This window comes from Grammomys surdaster, unplaced genomic scaffold (genome assembly GCF_004785775.1).
Source record: "Grammomys surdaster isolate TR1022 unplaced genomic scaffold, NIH_TR_1.0 166, whole genome shotgun sequence".
NCBI classification, from domain to species: domain Eukaryota; kingdom Metazoa; phylum Chordata; class Mammalia; order Rodentia; family Muridae; genus Grammomys; species Grammomys surdaster.
Window position 1 is genome coordinate 13,800,320 of NW_021604614.1, and position 21,399 is coordinate 13,821,718.

General features: G+C 43.2%; 1 protein-coding gene across 2 annotated transcripts in view; it reads left to right on the forward strand.

Annotated features, from left to right (window-relative positions):
- The window catches only part of Ift81 (intraflagellar transport 81), a 65,567-nt gene that overhangs the window by 20,329 nt on the left and 23,839 nt on the right, over nt 1-21,399 (forward strand). For both annotated transcript variants that reach the window (XM_028766180.1, XM_028766179.1), the window contains exon 11: nt 1,705-1,851. In XM_028766180.1, coding sequence (XP_028622013.1) covers nt 1,705-1,851 — 147 coding nt within the window. The remainder of the gene's footprint in view (nt 1-1,704; nt 1,852-21,399) is intronic.

The window sequence follows — 21,399 nt, forward strand, 5'->3', positions numbered from 1 at the left end:
CACTCTGATCATGTGAGGTGGTGTGAGTCAGGACGTGTGCACACTCTCCGGTTAAAGTACTGATGTTTTAGCTCCATTGTTGCCATTAGTTTTTCAAGATATAAAATCATATGATATACAGGTTCCAGCTCTCATGTTGTTCTCTTTCCTGTGTGATGGGGTTGACTCATAGCTTCCACACAGTGTTGGATGTGGGAGATCCTGGGCACTTTGCTCTTGGGTGGGAGTCTCGTGTTTCTCTGTTCTATGAGAGCTCAGTTCCCATGCAGAGTGGCACTTCACTCCCTTGTCTGTTAACGTGGAGTCCTTGCATAAGGGGACACATTCCTTCATTGCTTCCCTTTTATTTATTTTTTAATAAAAAACATAGAATTTTTAAAGGGTTTGTGCAGAGAGTACCTCTCTCCTGTCGTGTTTGTTTTACTCTATACCATTTGTACTGTCACAATTTGGCCAATACCATTCTAAGAGTCTAAGAAAATTCTCGAAGGCTGGGTGTAGTGATGCATGCCTTTAATTTCAGTACTCAAAGCCAGCTTGCTCTACATAGCAAGCTCCAGGACAGCCAGGACCACATACAGGAACCCTTTCTCCAAAAAATAAAAATAAAAATAAACCATGTGTGAAAATTAAATGAATAAATAAATGAATAAATAAATAAATGAATAAATAAATAAATGAAAAGCAGAAAAGAACATTTCCAGAGCTCTGTCTCACGTGAATGCTCACTCCCCTTTAAGAGCATCATTTGGATTATGTAAATAACATGTTCAATTCTGATGATTCTGATGACTTTTAACCTACATCTTAGTTATTAAAATGCTGGAGAGATGCCTCTGCAGTTGAAAGCTCTTGCTGCTTTACAGAGGACTCCAGTTTTGTTCCCAGTCCCCAGGTCAGGCAGCTCACAGAAGCCTGTGACTTCAGCCCCAGAGGATTCACACCTCTCGTCTCCATGGACCTATACATATACATGGCACGCACACACACACACACACACACTCATGAATCTTGGGCTGGAGAGATGGCTTAGTGGTGCACAGTGTGTGCTGCTCACAGAGGACCCAGTTTGGTTCCCAGCACCCTCATGGCACTGACAGCCTCTTGTTCCAGTGCTCTCGTCTGAGCTCTGTGAGCCCAGGCACACACATGGAACCATACAAACACTGAGATGTACACGCACACACATAACAAAATATCTCATAAACCTTTTCTTAAATGTACCAAACATAGTAGATATTTTGGCCTTTCATTTTTTTAAATATTAGTATTAACTTTAGTGAGATGCACTTCACTATGTTTCTCAAGATAAGGTATTCTTATTTCCTCCCAGTGAGTGGAAATGTACAAACCGTAGACCAGGTCTTACTCTGTGTCCTTCCCTGGGAGGTGTTGTCATTGCCTCTCAGCACTACTCAAGAAGGCTTGAATATTTTTACTACTGCATGTTTGTGAGGTTTTAGTGTTTCCCCCCACCCCCCACAGGATTTTGCCTTTCAGAATGTCTTGACTTTGACAATACACATGGTAAACACTAGCTGATGAGAAAGAAGGACCAGGTGAACAGGCAGTGCTGGTCAGGAAGAGCACAGCTGATCCTGAAAATTTATATTGGTGAAAAATTAAAAAAAAAAAGTAATTTCACGAGGTAACAGAAAACGGAATGTATTTATTATTTTATTCTCATATTAAATATGCAACTAGGCATCCATCATTTCTCGTAAGAAAGAAGCCAAAGCCGAGGAGCTCCAGGAGACCAAGGAGAAGCTGGCCAGCCTCGAGAGAGAGGTGTCGGTGAAGACAAACCAGACCCGGGAATTCGACGGCGCTGAGGTTTTGAAGGGAGATGAGGTGAGTGGAAGCATCTCCTGGATCAAGTGTGTGTTGATGTGAACTTAATTTCTTAAGTAAAAGTTACTGAAAGCTGAAGTATTAAATATTACGTCTTTTTGAGGCAATATTGACATTTTCTTGATGTAAGATGTGAAAGACTGGTGTTCTGTGAAACAGTATTCTAGAGTTTCACTTGCCTTTTGATTTAAATTAATGTGTGTGTGAGGGTTGTCCTTGTGAGTGTGTATTCCTGCAGAGGCCAGAGGTGTGTGTCCCCTGGAACGGCAGTCACAGTGGTTGTGAACCACCTCATGTGGGTGCTGGGACTCAGACTCGTCTTCTGGAAAAGCAGCGTGTGCTCTGAGCCATGTCTCCAGCCCTAATGCTTTCACATTTTAGTGACTTTATATTGGATTTATTTAATATTAAATTATAAAAGCAAAGTGAACCTGGTGGGATCAAATAGATACTGAAATATCGTCCTTGTTGATGAATAAGGAGCTGGGGACATTGTCACTGAGTCATTGTCAGTAGTGTGTGACAGCCGTCAAAACAGCCTTAACCTGCCTGCTTGGAAGCTTTTAAACACTACGTTTCTATGTTCTTTTCGTTTTGAGCAATGCTTTAATAGTTGCATTTATTGCATCAGACTTGTAAGTTAGTGGTGCTACTAATCCTGATTGCTGATGACTGAACTCAAGCGGCAAAAACACCATTCTTCATTGTTTTCCATAAAGTTAGCTCAAGGGCAACTGAGGGTAAAGCCAGACATCTTGAATAAAGCCCAGAGTCCTGTCTCAGCCCAGTGCTTTCTTACTTAGCAATTCGAGTGACAGGCCACAGCTGGACTTTGACACCTTGCTTGTATTCTTTAGCTTCTAGACCTCAGCAAAGGCTACTTTGAAAAGCAGCGCATATCCAAACCTCAGTTTGGACTTTGAGAAGTTCTTGAGTTCATACTATGAAAATTGGCAGTGTTCCTTCACTGTGTCCAACACAAATGAATTCTTCCTCTGCTGGAGATGTTTTCTCCTGTGCTTTTGATTGTAGCCTTCCAACGTGGCTTTTAATCTGAGGGGGAACTAGCAACTTTCATAAAGCAACATTTTGTTGAAAAAAAATCCTTTGGGAGCTAGTGATGAGACTCCTGCCTGTCGCCACAGCACTGGGAACCTGGGAAGCAGAGACTGATGGGACTTTGAGGCCAGCCTACGCTACAGTGTCTCAAAAAACAAAAACAAATTCTTTTTGGCTTTTAGCATCTACTTCCAGTTGGTTTTCAGACACAGCATATTTCAGATGCTACTTAGAAGCTGAACTGTGCTTTTTGGCATTTTTGATGTCCAAGAAAGGAAAAGGTTAATTTCCCAGCAGTTTTGCTTTTAAGGGGCCTGTGCTGCTTCCTAGTGTTTATCAAAGTGAAGGCTCAGTCACAGGACAAGTGCTGTGACCACAGTGTCACGGATCCTGCTTCAGGCTCACTAGGCATTCTCACTATGCAAATGTGGGGGAAAGAACCCAGTGACAAGCTGCAAGCCTTTATTTTTGAAACATCATGTTGGGTAGAGGTATCTGACCAAGAATACTTTTTAAGTGGAAAAAAGTTAGCTTTGGAATTGATATGGTCAACTTAAATTTTGAGTGATCAAAACTAGAACAAATTGAGTAAATTATTTGGCATTTACCTAAAAGAACAGAAGGTATTGAGGAACATTATGCATAATTTCTAAAGAACAAGTCTTGGTAGACCAATTTTATTTTCAACTTTGATAGAGAGATAGGCCATATGGGGAAAAAGGAGGAAGCTCGTTCTACTTAAGATTATGTAAGATAGATGGCCTTCTCTGAAGCTTTCTCATTTGGCATCACATGGTAGTCACCCAAACCCCTCTTATTTAAAATGTTATCTGTCACAGTACTTGGTGAGAAGGTGTTAAGAAACAGTGGCTCAAACCTGTAAACACAGCCCTCAGGAGTGCCTTGAGGCAGGAAGATTGCCAGAAGTTTGAGGCCAGCCTGGGCTACATAGTAAGTGCCAAGGCAGCTCGGATGAACTACATAGACTGTCTGAGGAAGGGAGGGAGGATGGGTTGGTTGTGTAGTGTTTGTAAAGGAGGCCATGATTGAACCTTGTGCAGAGTGAGGAAGAAGAAACAGAGCTGGCAGTTTTGAGAGCGTCTTGTGCAGAGCTCTGTGCTGGAAGGCCTACACTTGTCTGATCTTCTAAGAACATTATTTTCATCCTTAGTTTACCATTTAAGTGCATTCAGGGAGATGACATTGCACAGCTGAAACTTGTCCAAAGTAGAATCTGTGTTTCTACTGACCTTGAAAAGATTCTTGACTTTCCTGAGTATTTTCTGTCTGTAAAATGGGGATAATTGTCTCCAGGAAAAACACATGAAATAATTGATATCAAAGCTTCTTACAAAGTGGGCTGAGTCACCACATTCTGTGGGGTGCTAATGCAGGTGGGAGGAGCTGACAGGAGGGGGTAGGAACACGGTTCTGGGAGTCAGTCCTCTGAGTGCCCCTGGGCACACGGCTGCATGTGTGGACGTACCGAGTGTGTAGAATGGTTAGTGCCGGAGGACTAGGTGTGTCTTCCCTGCTCGCTCTGAGGACTGACTGCTTTAGTGCCTGTGGGTCCTTAGAATACCAAACACTGCCATGCCTCGGCTCCTGAGACTTCTATGCTCTCCTTATCACTGTGTGGAGAGTGTGAAAGCTGGAACTCTAGCTCACAGCTTAAAAAGTGAAACCAACATTCAACCCAGAGCTATTAGAAAACTATGAAATGTTCTCTACTTTAATCATAACCTAGATTGAAGGTAGAGTAACATAGTGCTGGTAAGAATTATTGCAGCAGTTGTTTACTGAGCAGCTACCATGTGCTCAGTCTTTAAAAACATATCTTTGGCGAAAATAAATAAATAAATAAATAAACAAATAAAATGAATGGCAAACAAACAAAAACCCCAGCACCCGTATCTTTGGTAATGGATGTCCAGCAATGAGAATGAACTTGTGGTGGTAACCTTGTTAATATAATTAGAGTAAGAGGCGTGTAGATCAGTGACGCACCATGCCCAGTTAAAACTTCTTTATGTGTGTGGGTGGTTTGTCTGTATGTGTATCTGTGTGCCGTGTGCATACCTGGTGTCTGCAGGCCAGAGGAAGGAGGTGGAGCCCTGGAGTTACAGACACTTATTAGCCACATGTGGGTATTGAATCCAGGTCCTCTTGATTCAGTGGACTTAACTGCAGAGCTGACTAATCTGTCCAGCTCCCTGAATAGATTCTTACAGTATGAAAATTGGACTGTTTCCTATCCCCAGTCCAACCCTTCCAGAGAGAGACAAGTGATACTACATCTTTAAATCTTGTTAGGCCTATCTCTGGAGACAGAAACAGAAATAATATTGTCCTGTGGGTTTGAGAAATTTGAGTAGCATTGTACTGTGTTTTGAGTAGAAGCCAAAGAATCTCCCAGAACACCTGTGTAGATTCTAAAAATAATAATTGCATATATTTTTGACACATTCTAATGTAGTTTTGTTTGTTCTAACAATGAAACAGTTTTAACTGTTAACTTAGTTCTTTTTGGAGTTAACAAATTCCTTTATGGTGTTAGCTTTCCTTGTTTTCCTCAGAAGTTTAGATTATATTTACAGTTTTTCTGTAATTTTTATGGGTTTTGAGTGGCTCAGGGTTTCTGGAGTTTGTGTACAGCCTCTCCTCAAGCTCAAAATTGTATTTGCCACACTATAGGAGGGCAGCATCTAGGGTCTGAAGAGGTATCTCAGCAGACAGGTGGGGTATGTTTTCATCCTCTTCTGAGAACAGCCACCTCAGTTCTTCCTTTATCTGAACAACATGTTTAGAAAATAAGACTTTGTTTGAGAATAAAATTCCATGTTAAAAATATTTGAAAGTCACTGGGCATGGTGTCATACACTTTTAATCCCAAGCACTTGGGAGGGAGAGGCAGGTGGATCTCTGAGTTTGAGGCCAGCCTGATCTACAGAGTGAGTTCCAGGATATCCAGGTCTACATAAAGAGATCCTGTCTTCAAAAAGCTAAATAAATAAATTAGTTAAGATTTGAAAGTCAATGAATAAGTAGGAATCACTCTCCAAGGAACATACAGGAATTTCTCAGTGTGACTTTTGTAAGTTTTATCACTTTATAAGAGAAAACACATTTTAATTTGTAAGTTAGTTTGATATTAGAGTCTAGTTAAAAATCTTCATATGGAGGGCTGTAGAGATAGCTCAGTGTTTAACGGCCCTGGCTGCCCTTCTGCAGGATCCCAGGTTCAATTCCCAGCATCCACCTGGAATCTGTAATTCCAGGGGATCCAACACCCTCTTCTGGCCTCCTGTTGACACCATACACCTGTGATGCATAGATACATTTGGGCAGACACTCCACACATAAAATAAAAATAAAATTTAAATCTATACAATATAAATATAACAGCATAAATCCATATATGGTTTAAAGTGCAAGTTGCTGCCATTATTCCAAGTTAAGACAACTTCAGGTATTGGAACAAGATCTAAGGTAAAGTGGTCTTACCTTTCCTGTGTTTTGAAGTGTTTACACACACACACAGAAGCATCTCACTGGGATGGAGCTGGTGCAGCAGCACAGGCAGCAGCAGTGATGAGAAGGCAGGACTGACAGTGGCAGGTGCTGCTGTCAGTGTGCATCTCTACAAGTAGCAGGAAGGTGTTAGTTCCAGTGGAGCCTCTTCCAGGATGCACTCCCTGATGCTGTTTTCCTGCTCATGTTATCACTGGCCTTCCAGTGAGGATGCTGACAGCAGTCTTTGTGGGTGGCTATGGTCTGTAGCACTCTTGAGCTCATGAGTACAGTTTCTGTCTTCCCAAGAAACAGTAAAGGCCACAGATACGTCTTGGGTACCAGATACTTGGAATGAAAGCTAGCTGGCTTCCTTGCTTCCTTCCTCCCTGCTGTTCCCCCTACCCCTCACTTCCATTTCTGTCTACATGGTCTCATTGTGCAGCCTAGCTGGCCTGGAACTCAATTTGTAGACCAGGGTGGTCTCAAACCCACAGAGATCTGCTTGCCCAGTGAAAGGTTGATTTTTCTTAAATCAGGATATTAATATTAACAGATGTATTGGCACTATTTTGCAAGCTTCAGTTGATGAGAAAAATTAATCATTCTTCACCCTAGCCATGGCTGTTTACATCCTCAAGTAGTTCTATATTCCTGATCACGGAGTTAAATTTGCTATTTAATCTATAGCCAATTCTTTTGGTGTGATGGTTTGCCATTTTTTTAGTCAACAATCTAAGCTTGTAGGCTATGCTCCCAGGGTTTTCACTCAGATTGAAGTATGTCTACTGGGTCTAAGTTCTTTGATAGCACCAAATTCACCTCTAGTTTACGTTCCCCTGGTCCATGGGTTGAGAGGTCACCTCTGGGTGCAGCCCATTGCACCCTCTCCCTCCCCATCACAAGAAGCTTGGCAGCTCAGAAAATGTGCTTAGTCAAATACTATTATAAGCAGCTTTAAAAACAGCCAAGCATGTCATTCTGCAGCCACCACCAGAAATCCTAGCGCTAAATAGGGAAGATTATGAAATCTTCTTTAAGGACTTCAAAGAGAAGCAGCGTGGAGATAAGGGAATCCTGGCAAGATCTGCTGCAGCTGTCAGTTCCCGAAAAATTGGGAAGCAAATTTTGACACTTGTGGTTGAATCATCCACCCTTCCAAGTGAGCCTAGGCAAGCCCGAGGTATTTTTAGAACCTTTCAAATCACATTGTTCTCTTTATCATAGCAGGGGCTGTGGGTCCTAAAATTTCATAAGAGATGGAACAAAATTGGACCAAATAAATTGGGCTCGGCTTACTACAATAGAAGTAGTATGTGATGCATGCAGTATTAGATTTAAAACTCTTCATCTTTTCTCTCGGGCCATTAGAACCACTGGCACGGCAGTTGAAGCACTTATTAGAGAAGTGACAGCTGTGAGCTGGCGGTCTGATTCCTAGGGAAGCAGAGATGTGGGAGGGCGTGGTCAGCTCTCTTACAGATGGACAGTCCTGGGCCAGCCTCTGCCTAAGGCTGACTGCTCCCAGCATACATAACATTGTTCATTACAGACTGTAAAGAAGGCACAGCTAACTAGCTACTACCATATGCACATAATCACATCCTTCATGCTTGCGTGCTGAGACTTTCTAATTTAAAGTTTAAAACGTAATACTGACAGGTTGGGAAAGGTTGGGATAGTACTTGTGTAGTGTTTATGTTACACTAGTTGTGCTGGGTGTTGTGAACAGACGGCCATTTTAGCAGAAAACAAAGGTTGCTTTGAAACATTTTCTTTTTGCTTGGAACAGGTAGCAGCTCTGAGAGCAAACTTCTGAGCCTGTGAGCAAAAACTAGCCTGACTAACGGAGATGCTGCCATTGGACACAGCCGTGTCATTTGTACGTGGTGGCATCCCGTCTCTGAACTCCTTAGCTCCCGCAAGCCTATTTCTGTGGACTTTTTATTTAAGTAGCATCTGACCAGACAAAGATGTGATTTAACTGAGACATGGAAAACAGCACGGAGGCTGGACTAACGGGATCTGAGAACAAACAGCTCTCATTCTGGTCCAGTTGTTGTAAGAAGACACTTGAGAGCTCGGTGGCATTTCTAATTTCTCTTTTAAAATATGCATGGCTCTTTATAGTTGTGAGCAGCAGAACGTTCGTATTGTGTAGTTGTCTTCTGAAACTTTTCCAGCTAATTACTTGGAATATAATTTTCATGCTGGATATTGAAGCAAAAAAGTTTGGAGTAGGAGAAGATTCTTGTTTTCATGTAAGTGTTCAGAATGAGGTTAAAAATCCAGCGATTCTTTTGTAGTTCCGGATAGGTTTGAAAGGTGTCAGGAATAAGCGAGCCCAGAGTCTGATCATTACTGTAAAAGGTTAGGAACACAGTAAGCAGATAAAAGGAGAAAGAATATTTGTCAAATTCCATTTCGATCACGAAGGAGCTGAGTCTGTAATATTGTTCCTAAAGGCAGAGCTAGCGCTGTAAATCATTAATCCATGACCCACACCAGTGTCTGCAGAGTTAGTGTCCACACAAGAGAGTGTTCCCTTAGCACCTACGGCCCACACTGAAAAGCATGGCTCCTACTGACCTGAGCACTGAGAGTGAGGCTGCTCTTTCCTAAGTGACAGCATTGGATTCCATGTGTATAGTGGTACACACGATTGGTGACAGTGCTGAACTGCACTTTTCTGCCCAATGGCAGGCTTCGTATTTCACTGTAACGAGGGCACATCTGTTTGAGTGACCTATTACAGTGCATGATGGGAGGCTTTTATCTTAATCTTGCACAAATGTGTTGCTTATATCCTATGCCTTTCTTTCCCCCTCTTTAAAATGATGACTTGATTTTTCAAACAAGTCTGTTGACTGGTGAACTGGCTCATTGGTTAAAAGCGCCTACTGCTCTTCCCAAGGACCAGATCCATCCACGTCAGGGGGTTCACAGCCACCTGTAACCTCAGCCTCTGGGATTTTAATGCTGTTTTCTGGCCTCCGGGCACATGCATGCAGACACACACACACATACACACACACACACACACACACGCACGTGCCAGATGATGATGATATTAGTAATGATAATAAAAAACTTTAAAGCCTGGAGATGGCTCTACAGGTAAGCACATTTGGTGCTTTTGTAAAAGACCCAGGTTCAGTTCCCATCATCCACACAGTGGTTCATAACTCCAGTTCTTGTGGATCTGCTGCCTTCTTCTGACCTCCGCAGGCACCAGGCACACCTTTGCAATGATGTTTGTGGCTGGGAAGGTGGCTCAGTCAGTAGTGCTTGCTGCTGAAACATAAGGGCCCCAGTCAGTGTCTACCACCACAGAAAATCCAGGTGTGACATTAACCGTTCACACATGCAAGCTCACACACATGAACACACACAGTGAAACACTGTGTCTTTAAAGATATGATGTTTAAATTGTTCCTTTTGAAGTAATTCTTTTCATTTTAAATTTACATTTTCATTTATTTACATGTGGACGTATCTGTGTGCACAGAGCGCCTGTGGAGGTCAGGGGATGGCATGAGGGAGCCGGGTCTCTCCGTTCACTCTGTGGTGCCAGGGTTAGCACTCCAGTTGTCAGGCTCGTCCTGCCTCGTGCTTGCCTTAGAGTCTCTGTTGTTTCTGAGCTGCACACTCCAGCATAGCTCAGGCACGTGCTGCTGATTCTCCACTCTGCTTCCCGTCACTTTTCAGGCGTGCTAGGATCACAGATGTGCGTAGACACATCTAGCTTTCTACATGGGCTCTGGGGACTGAACTCAGGTCATCTGGCTTCCACTGGCTTGCATAGCAAGGACTTTTCCTGCTAAGCTGCCTTCCCAGCTGCTTAACATGATTCTCATAAATATCTACTTTGAAATTATTTTTCTTTAAAACTATTTCAAATATCCTCTTTTAAATTTTAAACATTTACATATTTTAAAGTATACAAGTGTTTTCTCTGCATGTATGTTTGTGTAGCACATATGTATATATGCCTGGTACCCTCAGAAGTTAGGAGAGGGCCAGAGATTCCCTAAAACCAGAGCCATGTGGTTGTAAACGCCCACGTGACTGCTAAGAACCCATGTCCTCTGCAAGAGTGACAAGTGCTCCTAACTGCTGAGCCATCTCTCCAACCCCACTCCAGGATATATTTTTTAAAACTTTTACAGCTAAACAAAGAACATTTAGGGTTTTGAGGCAGTGATGGTGGAGGGTTTTTTTGTTTTTTGGGTTTTTTTTTTTTTTTTTTTTTGCTATTGGTTTTGGTTTTTTTGAGACAGAGTTTCTCTGTGTAGCACTGGCTGTCATGGACCTCTGTAGACCAGGCTGGCCTCAAACTCAGAGCTTTGCCTGCCTCTGCCTCCCCATTGCTCAGATTAAAGGCATGAGCCACCATACCTAGCCAAGATTTTATCTTTCAAGGATAATCTAAGAAAAATTTCAACTAATTTTTAAAGTTAAGATGCATTTATTAGGGAGATGTAGTGGTGTACTTCCTTAATTTCAGTGCTTGGGAAGCAGAGGCAGATGGATCTCTCTGTGTATTTGAGGCCAGTCTGGTCTGGTCTACATAGTGAGTTCCGGACAGCCAGAGCTACATAGTAAGACCCAGTCTCAAAAAAATCAAAACAACAACAACAACACATTATTTACAACAGTCGGCTTTAAAACAGCAGCCCTTTTATTTAGGACCAAGGTGGTGTTGTTTAAACAGTGGAATTGCACTGTTGATATTCTCACCCATGTTTGCTGACACAGAAATAAGTATAAAAGTCATACAACTTTCATGACCACTTCCCTTCCCTCTAAAGGTCATTTACTTACCTATCTGGTCAGTCTGAGACTTGTAAAATTCACCAATATTTTGAAATGTGCCTGCAGTTACTTTAATGAGAACACTTGGAAGCACTTTCTCCCAAGTGCTCACAGACACAAGACAGTGGTGGTAGCAGCAGTCACAGCCCGTCCTTAGGCTCCTTTCAGCCCAGAAGTGGGAGGAGCCTGTAACCTTACTTTTTTTAAATCTTATTTTTAATGATGGTTCTTAAACGTTTTGACCTCCCTTTTAGCCTATCACCCACCAGAGGTAATGGGAAAGGAAGGATACGGGGTGGGAAGGTGGGAAGAGGACCTGTTTATAGAAAGGTTCTTTGGAGCATCTCCCATCTGTATTGTCTGGAAATCGGCAGTTCAGTTCACAGGTGAGCTGACAGCTCTATCCACTCGAAGACACTTCATGGATACACTAGTAGTCTAATTCAGTAGAGTCAGGATAGCAAACATGAATCAGCAGCACTCTCTACCTAGCAGAGATGGCAGGCCTCACCTTCAGCAATGACAAGTCAGTAAGAGAGACCCAGAGCAACATCAGGAGAAATTCTCAGTTGTATCTCTCTCAGCAAAGCAAAGATCAGCAGAGACGGGACCAACAGGCATTTACAGCTAGCTCTATAGCAAGCCAAACTCAGCCTCCGTCACTGTCCATCAGGTCCTTTTTATACTCCCTCCAAACATCACGTGTCCTCCATGGGTCTGGCCTTAGCACGTGTGTCTGTCTCAGCATGTGCGTCTGTCTCAGCGCGGACATCTCTTTTTTTGCCAGTCAGCCTGAGTCCGAGGAAGCAGCAAGAAGCCGCAGCACGCCACCAGAAGGTTTTTTTGTTTGTTTGTTTGTTTGTTTGTTTTTGTTTTGGTTTGGTTTTTTTTTGGATGGGTTTCAATAGAGTCCCAACAAATGGAGCTCAACTACGCAATGTAAGGCAGACCAAATACATGTGTGTCCTTAGCACAGAATTCTCCTCACGCGTCCTTTCACGTGTTTGCTTTAGCAGACCAAATACATGTGTGTCCTTAGCACAGAATTCTCCTCACACGTCCTTTCACATGTTTGCTTTAGCGGAACATCCTCTCTTCTGTGTCTGTCTGCTTCTGCAAAACATTTCTTCATGAGTCTGCCTTAGTATGAAGTGTGTCCACTTCAATGAAACACTCCTACACATGTTTGGCCCAGCAAAACACCATCCAACACACCTGACTTTCCAAAGAACCCTGAAGTTTCTACTTCAGGGACCCAGAAATGGGGAGGGGAGAGTATTTCAGAACATCCAGTAGATTTGAGGGAGAAAGGCAGACACAGAGATGTGGACTATATATAGGGACTGGAGCTTCTGTCCCTGTCCTGTCTTGGATCAGCGTGCCAGCCAAGACAAGACATGGAGTCTCATCAGTTCTTTACTCTGCTATCCTGATAGAAGAATGCGTTAGTGACTTCCTTCATGTGGGCACTTGGGGATGAGCTGTTTCTGGGTCAGAGGGCACCAGACCTCCAACTGCTCCTCAGTGTCCTTGCTGTCTGTCATAGGCGATGCCACTGAGTGTGCTGCAGGCTTCCCATATCAGTCTTGCCACACTGGAATTCAGAGGTACCTCACGTTTTCCCTTCTTGTCTACCTGAGAGAAGAGCTCATCCCTGGCTGCCATGGATTTGTTGTGCTAGGTCAGAGTGTGGCCATCATTCTCACCTCTCTCAGGGTTCCCAGGATATATCTGAGGATGTTCCCTCTCTGGCTCAGCTGTGGTGAGCCTAGTGAGATGGGTGTGTAGCTCGCTCTCCTGGTGGATGAGCCACTCCTCATTACTGTGGTGGTGCTGCCGCCTATGTAAAGGATGCTAGCTAGGGATGTCGTCATCCCCAGAGTTGAGCTGACGCTTCTTGGCCGAGTGTAGGTTCACTGCAGATTGGCAGGGGAGCCAGGCAGCGACTGCATCCTCACTCCATCTCCAGCTCACACCGCCCAGAAAGAAGCGTACCTCCACAGACTGCCAGTCTAGCTCCAGGGCACCCTGGGAGTCAGCAGCTGCCTGCTAAGGCCCTTACTTAATCCCCAGGTGGTACAGTCCCCAGCGGGTGTAGTACTCCACCACAGTGTGTTCCCAGTAATGTTGCTGCCACAGCAGGCCGCCTCTGGGTACTTTTTGTGCCTAGTATCACATCTCTATCCTTTCCCTTCCAACCCAGTTCCCACAACCTGTAGAAGCAAACACCTTAAGATAATGTTGAGGTGTATTTCAATAGTAAAAGTTACAACAAGCCGAGCAGTAGTGGTGCAGACCTTTAATCCCAGCACTTGGGAAGCAGAGGCAGGCAGATTTCTGAGTTTGAGGCCAGCCTGGTCTACAGAGTGAGTTCCAGGACAGCCAGGGCTACACAGAGAAACCCTGTCTCGAAAAACCAAAAAAAAAAAAAAAAAAAAAAAAAAAAAAAAAAAAAAAAGGTTACAATAAAGGTGAGAAATTACATACAGGAATCATATAATCCCTAGTTTACAGAACCCATCCAAATAAAACATTTACACTGGTTCCTTCTAAATTATTTGCCGAAGTGGCTTATGGGAACCAGAATGCACAAGGCTTTAGTTGCAGCTACCAGTTTAAAATCTTCTCACTAAAAATATAAGACAAGTTGTTATGTTGAGGCTGAAGAAATGGCTCAGTGGTCAGAGCACCCACTTACAGCTCTCTGCAGCTCTAGTTCTAGGGGATCAGGTCCCTCTCATGCCCCAGAGATAGGGCACATGCGTGTGTGCAGACAGACCGCTCATGCAAATAGAGTACGTCTCTTTTGGTTTTCAAGAAAGGGTTTCTCTGTATATCCTGTATATTCCTGAATATCCTGGAACTCACTCTGTAGACCAGGCTGGCCTCAAACTCACAGAGATTCATCTGCCTCTGCTTCCAAATGCTGGGATTAAAGGTGTGTGCCACCACACGGGGCAAATCTTTTTTTTTTTCTTTTCTTTCTTTTTAAAAGAATTTTGTGTTTTGTTTCGTTTTACTAACCTTATAAATTTTATTCTTGTAATTTATTTCTATGAATGTATTTATTTACTTCACATTGCATTGTCTAGTTCCCTCAGATCAGAGATTGAGTGAGCACATGGTTCTCTGTGTCTACAGGTTTACACTCATGCATAGATCCTTAACTTCGTGTGCCGTCTTTGTATGTATACTACAGACTGCTCATCCTTATCAGTATGCTACACCACTCTCGGTACTTTTCCCTTTGCTGGTTCTACAACATCTTTTATATCATTGTGACATCTGTCTCTCTCTTTTTTTTTTCCTGTTGGATTTATTTATTTACACAATCAGTTAACTTTTGGTTTTCGAAAAGCTTGTATGTATGCCAGAGACCAGAAGAGGGTGTCATGCCCTCGAGCTGAGGTACAGGTGGTGGTGAGCTGCTAATATAGGTAGGTGGTAGGGACTAAACCTGGGGCCTCTGTAAGGACAGCATATGTTCTTGTTTGCTCGTTCTTCTGTTTGTTTTTAAGATGGAGTTTCTTATAACTCAGACTGACCTTTTGAACTCTCCATGAAGTCAGAAAGGGCCTTGAACGGTTGATCCCTCCATCTTCCAAGTCCTGTCTCAGCCGCGGTTCTGTTGCTGTTAAGCAACAACCATGACCACAGCAACTCTCATAAAGGAAGCGTTAAGTAGGACTTGCTACAGTTTCAGAGGCTTAGTCATGGCAGGAAGCATGGTGGCAGGCATGGCAGGCATGGTGCTGGAAAAATAGCCGAATGCTATATCCTCATCTGCAGGCAGAGAGAGGGGGAGGAGGTAGGGGGAGACAGACAGACAGACAGACAGACAGGCAGGCAGACTGGGCCTGGCATGGTTTTATAAAACATCAAAGCCCATCCCCGGTAATAGACTTCTTCCAACAAAGCCACATCAGTTGATCCTTAGAATCCTTTCAAACAGTGGCAAATCCTTTTCCTAGTGGCTAAGCATTCAAAGATAAGAGCCTGTGAGCACTAGTACTACTCAGACTACTACAGCGTCTATTTTTTATGCAGTTCTGGTTATCAACCTGTGTTCCCTGTGGGCTGGGCAAACACCCTACCCATTGAGCTACAGCCCTAGTGTCTGTTTTTATGTTTTGATTTGCTGTGCTTTGTTTTGCAGTGGTGTTCATCTAGCTTGGGCTGGCCTCAAACTCAAGGTTTTTTCCTCAGACTTCCGGCTGTCAGGGTTACAGATGTGTGCCCTCTGCCTGTATTAATGAGTCCCCTCACGCAGCACTTAGTTTAGTCACCATGCCAGTTACTCCAGCGTCTTCTTCCACGTGCCATCCACATGTCAGCCTTGTCCCCCACCGCGGCTCACATCATGACCTTAGCATCTTTACTTCCCATGTTCTCACTGAGCCTTCCCATGCCTGCTCCCGACTAGTCTGTGTCTGTGTCATTTCAGCCCCTCAGTTCTATCCATCCTTGGAATCCAGCCTACTGATCTCACTTGTGTAAACATTCCCAATCCACTCAGTTGTAATCTGCACACTTCCCCTGCCTGTCTCGTTCCCTATGTCTTTGGTGTCTGGACACTCTGGCGGTGCCACTTTGCTACTGAGTCTTTGTCATTGGCCATCCCTCCAAGAACCAATGTCACCATTCTGAGATAGGAGGCAGAGGGGACAGCGTAACTCTGACCTTCTCATGAGTACACAGTAGAGGATTCCTATATAAGCATTCTGTGGGAGTTAGCAGATCTTTTAGAATTTGTGGTATACTACATTGCTAGTCTTCATTTCTAGCATGGCAAACATCGATAGATAGAATCTACACAGAGTCTTGAAATCTTTGATAATTTTGAGAGTATCACTGAGCATGGTGGTACATTTCTGTAATCTCAGCTTTTGGAAGAATGAGACAGAAGGATGATGAGTTTAAGACCAGCCTGAGCCAAATAGAAAAGATTACATAAAGCGTTCTTGAGACCCGAAAGTTTGAGAATCACTGTTACAGACACAGAAGCAAAACACAGCAGGCCAGTGACAAGCTGAGTCAGAGGTAAGCAGGTTGTTCCGTAAGATCCCTGCAGGTGCCCAAGAAATGTTGAAGAGCCGAGCTTCCTAATAAAGAAGTACGGGCTAAAGAGGACAATTGGTTCACTTTTTAGATCGATTATAAAAATATTATAAATAGTCTTCTGAAGAGCAGTCTGGCAGAATATCAGAAATACATGTTCCTTTTGACTATGTCTGGAAAAAATATCCAATAGAAGTTATGAAGTGTCTATCTAAGGTAGCACGGTGACACAAGCTGTAATCCCAGCACTCGGAACTTTTGGGATTGGAGGCCAGCCTTTGTTACAGCAAGATCCTTGTCTCAAAAAAAAAAAAGTTTTTGAGGAGTCAGTGTCTTTGTATTGTTTGTATATTATTTAAAAGCCCAGAAATAACCTAAAGTTCAAGTGGTAATTAGGAGGGGTGTCCAGAAATGAAAACATTGGTGATGTGTTTCTTTCTCCTTAATTAGCCATGAGCAGTAGAGTACTTAGAAGGCCACCTATTGCTTCTTTGTATAGAACTGTGATTCATGTGACCCTGACTATGCCCTCCCCTAGGTACAATGTACAATGAAGGCCAAATAATAACCGGTTCTCATAGAGTACGGTGAGTAATACGTGGGATTGTTCTTCCACCAACAACATTTCTAGCTTTTAGCTCTTAAAAATAGTTGTGGAGCCCAAGCTAGAGAAGGGAGACTGGCCTCGATGTTACACAGGGTACCAGATGAGCAGTGCTGATTTCATCCTGGGCACTTTGCCCAGGACACTTTTAATAGAACGTATAGTTACTCTAGGGATTCTGGGGCTGGGCTCATATCTGGTATACACATTTATGCTTTAAAGGGAAAATTAGTAACTTATTAGACTCTGGTACTATTTTGCTATTGCTCAGATTTTCTTTTTCAGCAGCTTTTGTAACCCAGCCATTGAAAAGTTTCTATGTGGAGCTGGATTCCTGAGTAGCAAGACTAACTTAATTATAGAGAAATATTTGGGGAGCCAGTCGTAGTGGTACATGCTTGTGACCCTAGCTTCGGGAAGTGGAGGCAAGGGGACCAGTTCAAGGCCAGCCTGCTGCCTACAAGGGTCAGTGAAACAACCAGTCTCCCCCCGCCCCCTCTCTATCTCTATCTCTCTATCTCTGTCTCTCTCTCTCTGTGTATATGTGTGTGTGTGACTGTCTCTGTCTCTCTCTCTCTCTCCCTGTCCCTATATATAATCAAATTCAGTGTGTTGTCACATGCCTGTAATTTCAGCACTAAGGAGGCCAAGTATCATGGTCAGGTTCAGTCTAGCCTGGACTACATAAGGACTACTACTATCTCAGAAAACCACAAAGAAAATGAAGAAAAAGTATTTTTGAACTTCCTTCCTCCAAGGCTCATTTTCTGTGGATGGCAAGTTCATGGGATGATATAACAGAATTTTGGATACACACACACACATACACACACACACACACACACACACACACACACACACACACACTGTACATGCTGTCACCCCATAGTTCACATTCAATATCATTGGCCCATTAAGAATTGTAATGTTTGTACTGTCCATACAAAATTTTCTGCTCTGTAGCCAGGCAGTAGTGGCCTTGAATCCCAGCACTCAGGAGGCAGAGGCAGGTGGGTCTCTGAGTTCAAGGCTAGCCTGGTCTACAGAGGGAGTTCCAGGACATCCACAGCTACACAGAGAAACCCTGTCTTAAAAACAGTGCTATTAGACGATGCAGCTGTAGGCCTACTGTGCTCCTCGACCTTCTTTTGGAGGTTTTAAGTCGGTGTGAGAGGAACCCCAGAAACACCATGCGGTCTGCCATCACCTTTTGCCTGTCAACTCTCTGGCCTCCAGTGCTGGACCTTAGAAGCCTGGGGAAGTGAAATACAAGTTTCAGCTCGCTTTAGGCATGCATATGAAGTACTGACTTTCATCAGGGAAGAATGAGGGAGGGGCCTCGCAGACACAGGTGAAGAAGCTTACATTAAAGTGATGGCTTTTAAATGAAAAAAATAAAAATAAAAAAATAAAAACAGTGCTATTATAGAAACACAGTGGTCTGATGATAGGACCAAAGGTTTCATATTTCCCCACCATCTCTCCTCAGTGTGTAAATATCACATTAGTTTATCTTTGGGTTGTATTGTGTTATGTGGTTTGATTAAAAAAATGGCTGTCTGAGTTACTATCTTGAATCTCATTGAAAAATGTTGTTAAATTAACTTTAGCCTAGGATTAAGACAAAATTTTCAACAATCCTGAGATGGCCATAAACATACTGCTGCCATTTTGTCCTGTATGTTTGTGTGAAGCAGCATTTTCAACATGGGTGATGGTAATAAAATTAAACATTGTGGGGCTGGAGAGATTGCTCAGTGGTTAGGAACACTAGCTCTTCTTACAGAGGACCCAGGTTCAGTTCCCAGCACCTATATGGTGGTTACAACCATCTGTACCTCTACTTCCAGGCACTTTAATGTCTCCTTCTAGCCTTCACCAGCAGCAGGCATGTACACAGTACACAGACATACATACAGGCAACACACCCATACACCTAAAATACAATTTTTAAAAATCAGTTATATAAGTGGAGAGTGGTGGCACCCCACATACCTTTAATCTAGGCGGTCAGGAGGCATAGGCAGATTCCTAGTTCAATATCAGCCTGGTCTACAAGGCCAACAGGGCTACACAGAGAAACCCTGTCTCAAAAAAACCAAAAATATTAAAATAAATAGATAAATAAAATATTTGAAGAAACTCAAATATTTATCAGCCCTGAAAACTATTGAAGATACTCTGCATCTTATAGTGTCAAACATTCCGTTGAGATCTTATTTATTTATTTATTTATTTATTTATTTTGATTTTTTGAGATGGGAGTTTTTCTGTGTAGCCCTGGCTGTACTAGAACTTGCTCTGTAGACCAGGTTGGCCTTGAACTCATAGAGATTCACTTGCTTTTGCTCAGGTTAAAGGCATGGGCCACCAATGCCCTGCTGAAATCTAATTCTTTGAGTAAAAATAACATATCTTTCTCATCAACAACAAAGGACCAGCTTAGAAGAAAACCCCTCATTGGTATAGTATCTTTGAACTTTATCTTTCTCTCATTTCTAAGATTTTTATTCAGTAGTATGTTCATCACTTTATTAAGTATGCTATTTATTAAACTCACTGCCTTGAAAAATTAGTTTTAAGAAGCACTGTACAGCTGGCTGTCATGGTGCATGCCCTTAATCCTAACACTAGGGGGACAGAGACAGAAGGATCTCTATAAGTTCAAGATCAGCCCAGTCTATATCACAAGCTCAGGACAGCAAAGGCCATCCTTCCAGGTACCGTTGTCACCACTCTGAGATAGGAGCCAGAGGGAAGAGCTTACTCAACCTTCTCACGAGTACACAGTAGAGCGTATGGAGGCTTCCTGTACAAGCATCCTATGGGAGCTAGCCCATCTATGATAGAGTGAGACCCTGTCTCCAGAAATCAAGAAACAAAACAAAACAAAAAGAAGCACTATATATTCTCTGTGGTTGGTAACTGTCTCGGGTAGGTAGGACAGGAGGAGCTTTCTGTTATATGGAAGTGGTGTCCTTATGGCAGCCAGGGTCCCTACGATAGGATTTTCCATTATATAGTTAATGAAATGCTACCTGCGGTAGAGACACTACCCGGCAGGAGAAGACCTGGGTAGGATGCGTGTCAGTGTTCCTCATCAGTTGTTTCTCGTTTGCCTCAAGCCTTTGACTCTCACACCGAGAAGTACTTCTGTGGAGCCAGTGTCTCAGGACCTATGCGCCGGCTGTTCCTACTTCTTGGAATGCTAGTCATGGCTTCTTTCTCCTCCTTTAACATACTTCCATGCTCCCTCCACTTCCGGGTTGAAGGTAACTTATTCCAGGAAGCTTCCTACGAGGCCCCTCCTCTAACCACATCCCTATTTCTGATCTTCGCCCCATCGCAGGCTCAGCTCCTCCGTGCTCCCAGGGCTCCTCCAGCTCTTGATAGTGCTCACCAGCACTGTAAACCTGGGTGCTTGCTTTCAGCTTGGTGAGGAGAGAGCCTTGTTTGGAGTAGTAGTCTCTGCCACAGGGCTCTAAGTTTATCATGTGGCTTTCTTGAAATATTTGATTTCACTTGGCTTTCCAGACTCTAGTTGATTTTTTTTTTTTTTTTTTGGTTTTTCGAGACAGGGTTTCTCTGTGTAGCCCTGGCTGTCCTGGAACTCACTCTGTAGACCAGGCTAGCCTCGAACTCAGAAATCTGCCTGCCTCTGCCTCCCAAGAGCTGGGATTAAAGGTGTGTGCCACCACCGCCTGGCCCAGTTGATATTTCTTAATGGTGGGTCTTTAATTAGTATAGCGTAGTCATAGCTTGCCTATCACATGGAGGTAAGTGGCCGAATTAAGTGACTGAGTTCCTGCTAACATTCAGTATTCTTAACTTCTTACATTTTAGGATGAGTCCTTATCCTGTGCTTGGAATGCTTCCTAAGGAAACAAGCACAGGCGTTTCTCTGGTTGCTGACTCTGGTTCTCAGTGTCAAGCCTAGTGAGTCCAGTGCACTGCTAGCAGCACACAGTCATTCACAAGACCCCGTGACAAGACCAGCCACAGCCACTCACAGCAGCTTCCTTCTGCTTTAGGCCTTCTGATGTTTTGGGTTCAGTTGCTGGATTTTTTCTTAAATTTTCTTATCTGTAAAGTTTAAAGTGAAGAGGTTTTATATGAAGATTCAGAATATTTAAGTGAGTTCAAAAATGAAGATTATCTATATTGTTTAGTTAAGCAGTTAGTTAGTTTTAAGGCTGGAGAGATGGTTCAGTGATTAATAGCATTTGTTGCTCTTACAGAGGAACCAGGTTCATAGCTGGGTATGGTGGGACATGCCTGGCCAGCCTGGTCTACATAACACGTTCTAGGACAGCCAGAGCTGCATAGAGAGACCTTATCTGAAAAAAAAAAAACAAAGAAGAGCCAAGTTCAGTTTACAGCATCAGTGTGGTAGCTCACAACAGCCATCTGTAATGCCAGTTCCTAGAGCGCTGACACACTCTCCTGACTCCCCTGTCTCTGCATTGCATGTGGTACATACACGTTAAGTGCGTAAATATTAA